The 16,592-nt window shown below is 47.6% G+C and overlaps 1 protein-coding gene across 2 annotated transcripts in view; it reads left to right on the plus strand.

The window, feature by feature from the left end:
• DYM (dymeclin) overlaps nt 1-16,592 on the plus strand; it is a 546,263-nt gene that overhangs the window by 428,941 nt on the left and 100,730 nt on the right. For both annotated transcript variants that reach the window (XM_040336503.1, XM_040336511.1), the window contains one exon: nt 14,030-14,212. In XM_040336503.1, the coding sequence (XP_040192437.1) occupies nt 14,030-14,212 (183 nt within the window). The remainder of the gene's footprint in view (nt 1-14,029; nt 14,213-16,592) is intronic.

The following is a 16,592-nucleotide window of genomic DNA, read 5'->3' on the forward strand; positions in this document are numbered from 1 at the left end:
TTTAACAGGTGATTTGTATTTGTCCGTCCAGTCCTGAGATGTACACAGCTCTGCCATACAACACAGCCCTGTCTGACCCGATTTATCTCTGCTACAGTTCAGTAACACTTGCAGGTCTTGTCCCTCCCCCATCCTGTGACTGGTTAGGTAAAGGCAGTGTTGCCAACCTACCAGATTGAAATTTACTGGCACGACACCCGAAATTTACTGGCACAGCCACGTTTTTATTGGCATTTCACAAAAGTTACTAAATTACATTTTTAGGTGCAAATTTCAGTTTTTAGGGCTCTTTCACACGGAGCGGACCTTTTCTGGGTCTCCGTCGGCTCAGCGGGGGATCCCCTGTCTGAGTGCAGGGACCGCCCTGCCCTGTCTGAGCTATGCTCTGCCCTATGGGGAACCGGATGCAGACGGACCGTGTGTCCGTCTGCATCCGTTCCGTTCCGCCGGACGGAAGAAAAATAGGGTTTTCGTCTGTCCGAAAACCGGATCCCGACGGACGCGGACGTTAGCGGATGCTCCATCCGCTAACGGACGCGATCCCATAGGGATGTATTACAAGTCCGTGAACGGACTTAGGCTACAAACAAGTACGCTAGGCAGATAGCAATGTGAACTAGAAAATGCATTTCCTGAGGAAAATGCGAGTGGGAATGCTGAATAGCTGAGCCCGCACCAAAGCCATTCACCATAACCACTACACTATCTTTAGGACACACAGCTCCTTTCTCTATCTGCAAAGTAGAGAGTATGCTGACTTCCTGGTCGCCCCTCCCCCCTCAGGAGGTTTCCCCTCCCCCCAGGTCAGTGAGGAGGAATATTGCACTGAGGTAGAAAGCTATTTATGGAAAGAAATGCCATTACAAACGCCTTTTAATTCACAGACCAATACATGAATTACGCCTTCAAACAAAACGTAATAAATCCACAACCGTACATGCGATCGATACAGCGACTTCACCGTTTGAAAGACACGGCCCTTGTGAACGCATCGATATGAAATTTATGTTGATAAACTTAAAAATGTGGCCATGTCAGCGATTTAGAAAAGAGCGTCTTTGTGTGTTTTGCAGAAACATTTTTTAGACTTTTTAACATGACTCTTGTCCTTTAGAAGCTCCTGGAACTAAAACTAAAATACGTATCACAAAACTGATCACATTGCCTGAAACCAGACAAGCATACCTACGTTTTGATATATAAATTGTGTATGACAAGTAGATCGTGTGGGCGTGAGAGCAATTTGTTCCCCCTTTTTTTAAAGATAATATTTTTTGTGGATGATCTCCACTCTAAAGGTCACATGACACACTCTAAACCTGCTCCATAGGATTACATTATAACCGATAAAAAAATCACTAAACGTAAATTGCGTTTTCACAAAAACCGTAAAAGATATCAATCTGAAAAGTCATGTTTGGATAGCTGAATATTTTGTGACCGCTTTAAAGTTTGTTTGGTGTCTGTAAGTGAAAGTATGAAGGAGCTGAAACTTTTGGCAGAACGTGTGTTTTGAAGCAGGAAAAAGGATGTTCTCATTGACTTCAATGTTAAAAAAAAGTGTCTAAAAGCTTAATATTTTAAAAAGTATAAATAGTACAAAAAAACTTGAAGAAGTCCCATCGTTAGCTGAACGAGATGAACATTTTAAAAGTTGAATGGTCTCAATAGCTGAAAGTATGCAGAAGTTACGCAGAGCCAAAAAACGTACGGAATAAAATTAAAATTAAAATTAAGAATAATAAAAAACGAATATCAATACTGGGAATGCTTATTAAAGCATTCCCACTAATAAAAAACGAATATCAATACTGGGAATGCTTATTAAAGCATTCCCACTAATTAAGGTAGATATTAAGGTAAAAAAAACATTTTTGTTATTTTCGATATAAGGGCAAATTATTTAGTCACATCACCCCCTGCCTCCATCCCCTTCTGCCACCAACGCCCCCTGCCTTTACCCCCCCTGCGGTGCCACAATCTCCCCCTGCCTTCAATCTCCCCCAGGCGCCCTGCCTCCAATCACCCCCTGCCTCCATCGTCCCCTGCCTCGATCCCCCTCTGCAGTGCCACCAACAACCCCTGTCTCCATCCCCACCCTCTGCAGTGCCACCAACACCCCCTGCCTCCAATCACCCCCTGGCACCAACACCCCCTGCCTCCAATCTCCCCCTGCCTCCATTGCCCCCCCGCCGCCATTGCCCCCTGCCTCCATCCCTCTCTGCGCTGCCACTGCAGCCATCATCACCCCCTGCCTCCAATCTTCATGCACAGTTTCAAGCTGAACTGATCTCGGCTATTTTTACTGGCACATTCCCGCAACCACAGACATTTACGAACGGGGGAAAAAAATGCCAGTTTTTACGAACTGTCCGTAAAAATACGGACGATTGGCAACACTGGGTGAAGGAGAAGCTTCAGACTGATAGTAACTCTCCTCTCTCCTCCTATCGGCATGCCTGATTGTCGGCACATGACAACTGATCAGCTACTTGCCTCTCTATTTCTGATACCAAGTCAAATTTAGGTACTTAACACTGCTTGCGTTTCAGAAATACGTGTAATATATACTTGAATGAGCTGCATTAGTTTGTGTCATTTATTTCTGCCTGGGGTTATGCTTTAATGCATAGTTGAAATAAGTAAAGTTGATGTGACCTGTCTTACTTGTAAAAAGCTGAGAAGTTAATACTGCATAGTTAATGAAAAATCTCATACAAAAAGGTTATCTAAAATGAAAATCATGGATTCTGAGTTCAGCCATGTTGGTATGGATAGCTGTCAGTAGCATTGTGGATGTTTAACACCATGGGAGGGAGCCTAAGAGGATCTACAGAAAGTAGAGGTAAATATGGCTGCCCCAGGTGCATTATATGTATACTGTATATATTCAGGGCCATCTTTAAGGCAGGGGAAAAGGGGCAGCTGCCCTGGGCCCTGTCATTGTTGTGGGGCCCAAAGCAACTGCCTCACACTTGCCAACTATCCCAGTTTAAATTCCTGTTTCCCTTGAAGTTTTAGCCCTGTGCTGTGTCCTGATATCTCAGTGTGAAGTGCTGCTACTAATGCTGCCCAGCTCTGACCTCTTGTGTACAGATGACTCACCTGCAGACCCTGGGCCAGATTCAGATAGAGATACGACGGCGTATCTCCTGACAGGGCACCTGGGCCCTGTCATTGTTGTAGGGCCCAAAGCAGCTGCCTCATTCTTGCCAACTATCTCAGTTTACATTTGTGTTTCCCTTGAAGTTTTAGTCCTGCGCTGTGTCCTGATATCTCAGTGTGAAGGGCTGCTACTAATGCTGCCCAGCTCTGACCTATTGTGTACAGATGACTCACCTGCAGACCCTGGGCCAGATTCAGATGGAGATACGACGGCGTATCTCCTGATACGCCGTCGTATCTCTGAGTTCCGTCCGTCGTATCTATGCGACTGATTCATAGAATCAGGTTCCGCATAGATCTCCCTAAGATCCGACCGGTGTAAGTGACTTACACCGTCGGATCTTAGGCTGCAATCTCACGCTGGCCGCTAGGTGGCGCCTCTGTTTGTATACGCGACGAATATGCAAATGAGGAGTTACGCGATTCAGAAACGAACGACCACCCGGCGCTTTTTTTTACGTTGTTTGCGTTCGGCTTTTTCCGGCGTATAGTTACCCCTGCTATATGCGGCGTATCCTATGTTAAGTATGGCCGTCGTTCCGGGGTCGAATTTTGAATTTTTTACGTCGTTTGCGTAAGTCGGTCGCGAATACGGATGGACGTAATTTACGTTCACGTCGAAACCAATGACGTCCTAGCGACGTCATTTGGAGCAATGCACGCTGGGAAATTTAGGGGACGGCGCCTGATCTAAATTCTACACGCCCCCTAGCCGCGAAATTTGAATTCCGCCGGGGGATTTATGATACGCCGCCGCAACTTTAGAGGCAAGTGCTTTCTGAATACAGCACTTGCCTCAAAAACTTGCGCCGGCGGATCGTAAATCAGATCTAAAGATCCGCTAATCTATCTGAATCTAGCCCCCTGTGTTTACATGTAAATAACCGTCATTTGTATGTGAATAGCGGTGTCATTCATATTTAACCACTTAACGACCCGCCCATAGACAAATACGTCTACAGGGCGGTTCGTTAACTCTGGGAGGGCGTACATTAACGTCCTCCCAGAATCGCGCTCCCGCTCCTCTGGACCCGGCGCATCACGGATCGCGGTAAATTGCCGCTGATAGCATCCGTAAACAAACCAGCGTCATTTGATGGATCTGTGACTATTGCAGTCACATTCGTCTGGTTTTCCGGCGGGTAAAAAAAAACGTGCATGCTCAGAAGTATAGAACTAAATTTTCTCGGCTCGTCGTATTCTTTTACGTCACTGCGTTCTTGGCAGTCAAAAGTTCACCAGACTTTTGTGTGACTGTGTGTATGCAAGGCAGGCTTGAGAGGAATTCCGTTGGGAAAACCATTGTTTTTTTTTAATCTGACGGAAAAAAACAGTGGTGTGTATGGGGCTTTAGGAGGCAAGTACATGCAATGCAGATCCCAATGCTCTGTAGATGATGAGTTTGCAGTCCACCTCCCTTTCTACAATCAGCCCCAGTGCTGTAATTGGAAACACAGCACCACATAATCAAAAATGGAAGGAATAAAACCACAAACCCGCCAATTAGAACTGATAATGCTGCTGGTTTTAATTGGTGGGTTGGGGTTTTTCTGTATCTCTGTCTGGTGTGTGCGCATCTCTATGAATTTTTGTAACAAAGTGCCAGTTTTTATTCATATTGGCTGTTAACCTTTTGCTGGTTTCAAGCTGTGATGTCATACATTGTTTGTATTTTGCATGAGGTCTGAAGATGATTTCACTGAGATTCTTAAAGAAGAATCCCAGGTATGGATATTTATGCATAATAGCATTGGTCCAGCTTGGAGCGTTGTACCTATGTGTATCCACTTCCCGACCGTGCTATAGCCAAAAGACGGCTACAACGAGGTTGTCCAGTTCTGGGGCGGTGTCCTTGGACGTCCTCCCAGAACAGCGCCCCCCTGGGGCGCGTATCTGGCACGTTCTGTGATCGTTGTGTCCTTTGGAACGTGGTAAAGAGGCAATCACAGAGGCCCTTTGCCATGTGATCAGTTGTGTCCAATCAAAGCTGGTCACTTGTAAACAAACTTGCCGGTTATCGGCATTCCTTTCTTCATGCACTGTCACAGCATGAGGAGAACCGGTAACTGACAACTTTGAAAGGGCACATTTACACTGATCATCAGTGGTGCCCAGGGCTGTCTTAATGAGAGGGCACACCTGGGCACTGCCCTGGGGCCCCAGCTGCATGGTGGGCCCCTGCCCTTTCCCCAAAGCAGATGGTCCATGAGCCCACGCTGCCCCGAAATTGGGGGCCCCATGATGGCACTGAGAGTGATGGATACACAGGGGAGGCAGTCTGCCTCCTACCTACTTGATGTCTGTTTACCTTCACTGTCATCATTGTAGGGGCCCCAGAGCATTACTTTGCCCAATGGCTCATGATGCTATTAAGACGGCCCTGGTGGTGCCCATCAGTGCAGCATATCGGTGTCCATTAGAGATGGGCTCAGGCTTGTTCGGGATCCTAGTCCCAACCCACCTGTCCAATCCCTCCAGGCAGCCGACACTGCTAATCACAGGCAGTGAGACATTTCCTGGTCTGCAGCTGCACAGATATGGAAATGTCTCACTGCCTGTGATTAGTGGTGTGCAATTTCGGCTACCTGGTGGGTTGGGACTAGGATCCCGAACACACCCGAGCCCACTTCTAGTGTCCATCAGTGCAGCCTTTCAGTGCCCATTAGTGCAGCCTCATCAGCTCACATCAGTGAAGAAGAAAAATTACTTCTTTGAAACATTTTATAACAGAAACTAAGAAAGTTTTTTTTCAAAACTTTAAACCTTGTTTCATTTGTTTATCAAAGAATAAAAACCCAGTGGTGATTAAATGCCACCAAAAAAAAAGGTCTAAAAAAAATGATAAAAATGTCATATGGGTACAGTGTTGCATGACCGCGCAATTGTCATTCAAAGTGTGCAGTTCTGAAAATTGGCTTGGGCAGGAAGGGGGTGAAAGTGCCTAGTATTGAAGTGAATATACCACACCTGTGGGATCCCCCTAGAAACAGTCATTCTCAACCAGGGTTCCATTGAACCCTTGGGTTCTTCCAGGAGACTGCAGGCATTCTACAGGAGATGGTCGGAGACTGCAGGCATTCTACAGGAGATGGTCGGAAACTGCAGGCATTCTGCGGGAGGTGGAGACTGCAGGCATTCTACAGGAGATGGTCGGAGACTGCAGGCATTCTACAGGAGATGGTCGGAGACTGCAGGCATTCTGCGGGAGGTGGAGACTGCAGGCATTCTACAGGAGATGGTCGGAGACTGCAGGCATTCTACAGGAGATGGTCGGAGACTGCAGGCATTCTGCGGGAGATGGTCGGAGACTGCAGGCATTCTACAGGAGATGGTCGGAGACTGCAGGCATTCTACAGGAGATGGTCGGAGACTGCAGGCATTCTGCGGGAGATGGTCGGAGACTGCAGGCATTCTACAGGAGATGGTCGGAAACTGCAGGCATTCTGCGGGAGGTGGAGACTGCAGGCATTCTACAGGAGATGGTCGGAGACTGCAGGCATTCTACAGGAGATGGTCGGAGACTGCAGGCATTCTGCGGGAGGTGGAGACTGCAGGCATTCTACAGGAGATGGTCGGAGACTGCGGGCATTCTGCGGGAGATGGAGACTGCGGGCATTCTGCGGGAGATGGAGACTGCGGGCATTCTGCGGGAGATGGAGACTGCGGGCATTCTGCGGGAGATGGAAACTGCGGGCATTCTGCGGGAGATGGAGACTGCGGGCATTCTGTGGGAGGTGGAGACTGCGGGCATTCTGTGGGAGGTGGAGACTGCGGGCATTCTGCGGGAGGTGGAGACTGCGGGCATTCTGCAGGAGGTGGAGACTGCGGGCATTCTGCGGGAGGTGGAGACTGCGGGCATTCTGCGGGAGGTGGAGACTGCGGGCATTCTGCGGGAGGTGGAGACTGCGGGCATTCTGCGGGAGGTGGAGACTGCGGGCATTCTGCGGGAGGTGGAGTCTGCGGGAGGTGGAGACTGCGGGAATTCTGCGGGAGGCGGAGACTGCGGGCATTCTGCGGGAGGCGGAGACTGCGGGCATTCTGCGGGAGGCGGAGACTGCGGGCATTCTGCGGGAGGCGGAGACTGCGGGCATTCTGCGGGACGTGGAGACTGCGGGCATTCTGCGATCGTGGAGACTGCGGGCATTCTGCGGGAGGTGGAGACTGCGGGACATGGTCGGGGACTGAGGACCTGCTGCCAGTGATGGCCACAAATTAAGGAAATACCAGTACAGCCCCTATAATGATACTCCTGCCAGTAAGATTCTTTATAAAAGATTAGGGACAGTTATAAAAAGGTACTAGATGCCACAGCAAAAGCAAGACCGCAATAAAGAAACCAAAACCATGTAAATGGCTGAAATAAATCGAATGAATCATTTTGCTTCATTGGCTCAGAGAAAGCACCTTGATAGGGAAAACAGACTGCTGGGACCCAAGGGCCACTTAAGTACCAGAGAGACACACGTGGGCCTCAAGCAACAGGTTGGGCATCAGGGATTTACCTTGATACTTGAACATGAACACGTTTAGAGTAGACTGGCTTGGAGATTACTCATTGGAGCATTTCAGACTCTCAGGAGGCAGCTGAAAACCCATTTGCGTGCGCAAATGTTTAGAGCGTGGCTGAGAATGTTGCAATATGTGTACCTGTAGGCCCTTCTCCCCTCCGTGTGCCGCGTAGTGCCCATCCCTGATGTTTAACTCGCATGCCATTGTGTAATTGCAGCATTCTTCAACTGTCAGCCACCTAAAGTATTCATTTAGTCTCCGGCACAGAGGGGTTAGTATCGGGTTTCTGATGGAGAACTATGCTATTCATCCTGGTGGGTGGACCTCCCATATAGTCCGCCAATATTAGCTGTGCCCTGCGAGGAGGTTTAACCCCCACAACTGAACGCATTGTGTATAATAAGAGGCTGAGATCAGCTCGCTCTATTCATATGTAATTGAAGCTTCCAGGAGTCCTTCAGGCACTTCTTTCTCACTGACATTTAGAAAGTTGCTGAGAAAAAAAAAAACGAAAAAAACTTGTATCTCACTTGTGATCTGATTTTTACGTATGCACTTGTGCTGAGCATTCGCCCATGGTGACCACTGGAAAGGGGTTGTAAAGGTACAATAATATTTTTTCCCTAAATAGCTTCCTTTACCTTAGTGCAGTCCTCCTTCACTTACCTGATCCTTCCATTTTGCTTTTAACCACTTAAGGACCGCCTCCTGCGCATTTACGTTGGCAGAATGGCACGGCTGGGCACAAGCACGTACAGGTACGTCCTCTTTAAGTGCCCAGCCGCGGGTCGCGGACGCGCGCCCGCGACCCGGTCCGACGGACCATGACCGCGGGACCCGCAGACCCGATCGCCGCTGGAGTCCCGCGATCGGTCCCCGGAGCTGAAGAACAGGGAGAGCCGTGTGTAAACACAGCTTTCCCGTTCTTCACTGTGGCGCCGTTATCGGTCGTGTGTTCCCTTTTATAGGGAAACACAATCGATGATGTCACACCTACAGCCACACCCCCCTATAGTTAGAAACAGACATGAGGTCACACATAGCCCCTTCAGCGCCCCTTGTGGTTAACTCCCAAACTGCAGTTGTCATTTTCACAATAAACAATGCATTTTTAATGCATTTTTTGCTGTGAAAATGACAATGGTCCCAAAAATGTGTCAAAATTGTCCGAAGTGTCCGCCAAAATGTCGCAGTCACAAAAAAAATCACTGATCGCCACCATTAGTAGTAAAACAAAAATAATTAATAAAAATGCAATAAAACTATCCCCCTATTTTGTAAATGCTATACATTTTGTGCAAACAAACCGATAAACGCTTATTGCGATTTATTTTTACCAAAAATATGTAGAAGAATATGTATCGGCCTAAACTGAGGAAAACATTTTTTTTTTTTAGATATTTTTGGGGATATTTATTATAGCAAAAAGTTAAAAATATTGATTTTTTTTTCAAAACTGTTGCTCTATTTTTGTTTATAGCGCAAAAAATAAAAACCACAGAGGTGAACAAATACCACCAAAAGAAAGCTCTATTTGTGGGGGAAAAAGGATGCCAATTTTGTTTGGGAGCCACGTCGCACGATCGCGCAATTGTCGGTTAAAGCGACGCAGTGCCGAATCGCAACAACTGTCCGGGTCCTTTAGCTGCCTAAAGGTCCGGGTCTTAAAGTGGAGGTTCACCCGTAAATATGAATTTTTACCCTTAGATTGAGGCTCATTTTGTCTAGGGGAATCGGCTAGTTTTTTTAAAATCGAAGCTGTACTTACCTTTTTAGAGAGCGATCTTCCCTGCCGCTTCTGGGCTGTGGGACTGGGCGTTCCTATTTTGATTGACAGTCTTCCGACAGGCTTCAGACGGTCGCATCTATCGCGTCACGATTTTCCGAAAGTAGCCGAACGTCGTTGCGCAGGCGCCGTATAGAGCCGCACCGACGTTCGGCTTCTTTCGGCTACTCGTGACGCGATGGATGCGACCGTCGGAAGACTGTCAATCAAAATAGGAACGCCCAGTCCCGCAGCCCATACCCGGAAGCGACGGAGAAGATCGCGCTCTAAAACGGTAAGTACAGCTTCGATTTTAAAAATACTAGCCGATTCCCCTAGACAAAATGAGCATCCATCTAATGTTAAAAGTTATTTTTAGGGTGAACTCCCGCTTTAAGTGGTTAAATGTCCTTATTTCTTCTGAGAAATCCTCACTTCCTGTTCTTCTGTCTGTAACTCCACACAGTAATGCGAGGCTTTCTCCCTGGTGTGGAGTGTCGTGCTCGCCCCCTCCCTTGGACTACGGGAGAGTCAGGATGCTCTCTATGTTGCAGATGGAGAAATGAGCTGTGTGTTAGTGGGCGTTCTGACTCTCCTGTAGTCCAAGGGAGGGGGCGAGCACGACACTCCACACCAGGGAGAAAGCCTCGCATTACTGTGTGGAGTTACAGACAGAAGAACAGGAAGTGAGGATTTCTCAGAAGAAATAAGGACATTTAAAAGCAAAATGGAAGGATGAGGTAAGTGAAGGAGGACTGCCCTAAGGTAAAGGAAGCTGTTGAGGAAAAAAATGAAATAAACTGATGAATGTCCTAAAACAGACACCGTACTGGGTACTGTACATGACTGCCCCTTTCCCATCTCTGTCTACTAATGGTTGCAGAATTGGAAACCAACACATTCACTGGTTGGTGAAACCCATGAATGTCAGGACTTGAGATTCAGGGGAACTTGCTTCCGATAAAGGCCATCAGGCGTAGTAAATCTGCTGAGAATCTCCATCCGCGGCTTTCTGCTATAATGTACACAAGCCAGACTTGAGCAAACAGTAAAACCATAAGAATTGCAGGAATTCCAGCACAGACACCCTTTCATTTAGAGACGCTTTGACCATCCTGCCAGACCAGCAGTGAGGTTAGCTGGTGCCACGCACAGAAACCCTGATTGCTGTTTGTTTTCAGAGTCGTGTTGCACTTGGCTCTCACTTAGCTGAGCCCATTATTCTCTGGGAGACATTTACCTTTATCTCATTGTCATTGGCTTGCTTGTTTCCTGCATCTCTCTCTACTGTGCCCCGCCACTGAATGTAACGTCTGAACACGTCCTCTACAAGCATTACCTTTCATCACTTTACATCAGGGCTAAGCCAGGGCCTTCTGTCTCTGTAGAAGCTGCAAGCATTTACAGCACAAAGACCATGGGACTGGGACATTATATAGGACATCTTCTATTTTAGGTGTATCTGCGGCCTAAACGTTTTCATTATTTAATTTGTAGATAGCGGGGAACCTTCGTTTCTTTTTGGCGAGAGTGAAGGATTTTGTTGAGTCTGTGCGGATTGTAGCCTGTAGTTTCAGAGTGCCAAATCTGGTGCAGCTGTACATAGAAGCCAGTCAGTTTACATATTTTATTTTTTTTGTCAAAGCTTGAGGCCGGGTTCACACTGGTGCGACACGACAGTCGTACTACTTTGGATCTGACTTTGCCCTGCGACATGCGTCCGACTTCAATCCCAGACAATACCAGGCACTGTGTCTGGTATGAATCTTTAGGAGGAACTCCACACACGGCATGGGTTCCCTCTCTAAGAGCATACCAGGCCCTTCGGTCTGGTATGGATTTTAAGGGGAACCCCCTACGCGGTATAGGGGTCCGCCCAAAGTCCATACCAGATCCTTATTCGGGCACTCAGCCCGAACCGTCAGGAAAAGGGGGTGGGGACAAGCCGCATGCCCTCAACATGAGGGGTGCTTTGGGGTATGCGCGGTGTGCCACTACTTATATAGGCATGGGACAGAGGCCCCGCTTTTTTTGACAGCACCACCCGGGGCATGATGGGTGGTGTATTCATAAGGGGCAGTCTCCGGGATCTGGGGGTCCCCTTAAAATTGGGTTTTGTTATCTTTGTTCCTGCGTAGAGATTTCCCATCACTTCCTTTCCTGTGATGAGGCACACGTCTTCTGCTCATCAAGTTGTGTTTTGGGGAACAAGGCAGAAGCACACTAGTATTGGTGTCAATCATAGGTGCAGTGTGGAAAGGGGGGGCATTCAGTGGAGGTACAACATTTTTTATTTTTTTATTTAAAGTAAAAAAAAAAAAAAATACACACTGGCCACTTTATTGGGTTCTCCCTGCTAGTACCGGGCTGTACCCCCTTTTCCTTCAGAACTGCCGTAATTCATTCATGGCATAGATTCAACAAGGTGTTGAAAACATTCCTCAGAGATGTGGACCATTGGAGTCCAGTGACCTCATTGTCCAGTGGTGAGATGATTGGATCTGTGTGACATGGTGACATTATCCTGCTGGAAGGAGCCATCAGAAGATGGGGACACTGTAGTCATAAAGGGAAGGACATGGTCAGCAACAATACTCAGGTGGGCCATGGCTTTTAAACCATGCTCAATTGTTACTAAGGGGCCCAAAGTGTGCCAAGAAAAATATCCCCCCCACCATTACACCCCCACCACCAGCCTGAACCGGTGATACAAGGCAGGTTGGATCCATGATTTCATGTTGTTTACACCAAATTCTGACCCGACCATCTGAATGTCACATCTGAAATCGAGACTCACCAGACCAGGCAACGTTTTTCCAATCTCCAATCTTTTTCCAATCTTCTATTGTCCAATTTTGTTGAGTCTGTGCGGATTGTAGCCTCAGTTTCATGAGTGGCACCTGCTGTGGTTTTCTGCAGCTGTAGCCCATCTGCTTCAAGGTTCGATGTCTTGTGCATTTAGAGATGGTATTCTGCATACCTTGGGTGTAACGAGGTATTATTTGAGTTACTGTTGTCTTTTTATCATCTTAATCCAATCTGCCCATTCTTCTCTGACCACAACAAGGCATTTTCCTCCACACAACGACCGCTCACTGGATATTTTCTCCTTTTTCGGACCATTCTCTGTAAACCCGAGAGGTGATTGTGTGTGAAAATCCCAGTAGATCTGCCGTTTTTGAAATACTCAGACCAGCCCCTCTGGCACCAACAACCATGCCACGTTCAAAGTCACTCAAATCCCCCTTTCTTCCCCATTCTGATGATCGGTTTGAACTTCAGTAAGTCGTCTTCACCACATCTAGATGCCTAAATGTATTGAGTTGCTGCCATGTGATTGGCTGATTAGCCATTCATGTTACCAAGCAATTGAACATGTGTACCTAATAATAAAGTGGTCGGTGAGTGTATATATGTGTGTGTATACCATATGTGTATATGTATGTATGTGTGTGTATATATATATATAATATATAAACACACTAAGCAGGGGCGTAGCAAATCTGAACAAAAAAGATATTGTGGTGCTCCGCTCCAAAGAAGAGTTCCAGGTATGGTATATTTTTACATGGTTACATTAGACCAGCTTGGACCAGTGTAACTCTTTATCTACCATACGTGGCTGACCTCCTTGGAAGCTGGAAATCACCGCTACCGCCGCGATCTCCACTTGCTTTCGGGTCCCAAGCTGAGAGGCTGGCCTGATGCATTCTGACCACAAGAAGTGGCCCCAGGTGCCATTTAGAGAACGCTTTGCATTTTTTGATTGAAGGCAGAGCATTCTCTAACTCAGTGGTTCTCAACCTGGGGGTCGGGACCCCCTCGGGGGTCAAATGATAATTTGCCTGGGGTCACCGTATCCTGGGCTATTCCTGAAGCCCGCACCACTCTCCCAGCCTTTTTACGGCCACCCAGCAGGGCTGTCCCTGGAGCCCGCAGCCGCCCACTCAGCCTCTTTGCAGGCATGGCTGGGGGCAGAGACTAGAGGTCAGCTGACTGGTGAGGAATGTGAAGTGGGAGGGGCTGGAGGAGACCCCATCTCCTGATTTCGGCATAGGTGTCACTGCTGCGAGACACCACAAAGTCGGAGACACAGTGAGTGTTATTATAGTTGCCATTAAAAGGACACAGGGAGTGCTACATGTCTGTGGTTTAGGCACAAATTACTTGTCATGCCATAGGTGCTGACAACCCATGCTACAAAAATAATGTTACTGTTAGGGGTCCCCAAAATTTGGGGAATTTTATCAAGGGGTCACGGCACTAGAGGGTTGAGAACCACTGCTCTAACTGGACAAGGTGGAGAACGTGACGTCACCATGTTTCTGCATCAGTGATTTCCAGCTTCAGGTATGGTTCTGTATATATTGGTCCAAGCTGGACCAATAACTGTGTAAAAATATACCGTACCTGAAATTCATCATAAAGTAATGTAAAATAAATCGCACCCCATCACAGTCAAATCCATTTATTGATGCTGAAATTGGGGATGTTTCCTGTTGCCCTATCGTGTTATGATATAATTTCATTGTCTTTGTCTTTTGTATCGTACTCCATATTCATCTCTGGTTCTCCATTGTGTTTGTCCAGGCACAAGACTTAAACGTGATCGAGGAAGTCATCCGAATGATGTTGGAAATCATCAACTCCTGCCTGGCCAATTCTCTCCACCACAACCCTAACCTGGTGTACGCCCTTCTGTACAAGCGGGAGCTGTTTGAGCAGTTTCGTAGTCACCCATCCTTCCAGGACATCATGCAGAATATTGACATGGTAAGTAGATGGATTACAAAGGAATCTTCTATATGGTAGATGTCTGACGGCTGATGTTAATATACTCACCTGATAATTGCCTCTTCTCTTTTTTAATTTTTTTATTTATTCAAAAACATTACTTGTATATGCTTTAAAAGCATAGGCGTGCGCACAGATTGTGCCAGGTGTGCCTGGGCACACCCTAATAGCCCTGTGCTGGGCAGATTCCCCTTCTGCTTGGCTGCAGAGAAAGGGACTAGAGAATCTCTGTCCTCGGTCCCTTTCTCTGTCTCAAAGTGAGACATCAGGGGTCTATTCAGATCCCTGATATTTCACCAAAGCCCCCCAATGAGACACCTAAAAAAAATATAAAAAAATAAATAAATAGAAAATTTTAAAAATAATAACATTTTAAAGAAGTAGGGCTGTGGAAATTAACGATTAATTCCTCGATTAATCGTTAATTTCTTTGATCGGTACTAGTGGTGCAACGGATCGTAAATGATCCATGATCCGAATGGGTCACCATATGCGCATCGGCACACCACGTATCCGCGGAGTTCCGCTGCTGCCTCAGCCATAGGAAAGGCCGCGGCTTCGGCCTAGCTCCCGGAACAGCGGCCATCTTGGTCCACCCGGCGCGCTGGCGTCATCACCCGGCCTCAACTTCTCGTGTTCGGCCGGCTTCTCTGGTAAGACTAAACAAGCACTAATCTTCCTATACAGTGGGGGAGAAGTCAGTGGATATTACAGTGGGGGAGATGTCTGTGGATATTACAGTGGGGGAGATGTCTGTGGATATTACAGTGGGGGAGATGTCTGTGGATATTACAGTGGGGGAGATGTCTGTGGATATTACAGTGGGGGAGATGTCTGTGGATATTACAGTGGGGGAGATGTCTGTGGATATTACAGTGGGGGAGATGTCTGTGGATATTACAGTGGGGACTATATATGGTGGTGATCCGAAAAATGTATGTACGTTATAAATAATCGAAATTAGTCGATTAAAAAAAATCGATTAATTGAACACGAAAATTTTAATCAGTAACAGCCCTATAAATAAGTAATAATAAAAAAATATAAGAAATACCGTATACCGCGCACCCCCAAAGTGGACCCCAATCCTGTGGGAAAAAAAGATTTTTTGTTTTTTTGTACTTACAGTTTTGGTGTCTTGCGCGGCGTCCATCTGCGGCCTCGTCGGGTCCGGCGTCCTTCTGCGGCTTCGGGTGTCCTCTTCGGCGGGTCCGGCGTCCGTCTTCGGCGGGTCGGGCGTCCATCTTCGGCGGGTCGGGCGTCCATCTTCGGCGGGTCCGGTGTCCATCTTCGGCGGGTCCGGTGTCCATCTTCGGCGGGTCCGGTGTCCATCTTCGGCGGGTCCGGTGTCCATCTTCGGCGGGTCCGGTGTCCATCTTCGGCGGGTCCGGTGTCCATCTTCGGCGGGTCCGGTGTCCATCTTCGGCGGGTCCGGTGTCCATCTTCGGCGGGTCCGGCGTCCATCTTCGGCGGGTCCGGCGTCCATCTTCGGCGGGTCCGGCGTCCTTCTGCGGCGTCCTCCCGCTCGTTTCCCGCCACGACTTTGAATACTGCGCCCGCATATAGCGAGCGCAGTACACTCGTGAATCTTCGGGCGGCTCGGGCACCTCTCGCACTGACGTCCTGTACGCTCAGGACGTCAGGACGTCAGTACGAGAGGCGCCGAGACTGCCCGAAGATTCACGAGTGTACTGCGCTCGCTATATGCGGGCGCAGTATTCAAACTCGTGGCGGGAAAGCGGGTATCGGCGTATATCGCGCACCCACGATTTTGCCCTGATTTTCAGGGCAAATAGTGCGCGGTATACGCCGATAAATACGGTAAACGAAACTACTGACAAACCTCTGCCCTACTGACACCATCCACTGCTCTACCGAAACTGTCCATTGCCCTACTGCCCTATATAAATATGTATACACATTCGCACTCGAGTGTTTGAGCTTTGGGGATCACACCCTAATGCAATAGGCTGCACACACCTATTTTTAAAAGGAATGTTTCTCTTTGCTCCTCAGGCTTTCTTAAAAGTCAAAACCCCAACCCACTCATATTTACTTTCTCCCATGCTTCCCCGGTGCCCCATTTGTCTAAGTTTTCTTAAGAGCCGGTTCACGACTTTGGGGGCGACTCGGCAAGGCGATCTCATGATGACTTGAGAGGCAACTTGCAAAATGACTTCTGTATTGAAGTCAATGCAGGTCGCCCCCAAAGTCGTACAAGAACCTTTTTCCAAGTCGAAGCGTCTTGCGTCGCTCCTATTAGAACGATTCCATTGAATAGAGTGGACTGTGACTTGTCAGGCCGCTGAGTCGCTGTGTGAATATATATATAAATAAAAGCCGTTTACACACACCTCAA

The sequence above is a fragment of the Rana temporaria genome, chromosome 1, assembly GCF_905171775.1.
Source record: "Rana temporaria chromosome 1, aRanTem1.1, whole genome shotgun sequence".
NCBI classification, from domain to species: Eukaryota; Metazoa; Chordata; class Amphibia; order Anura; family Ranidae; genus Rana; species Rana temporaria.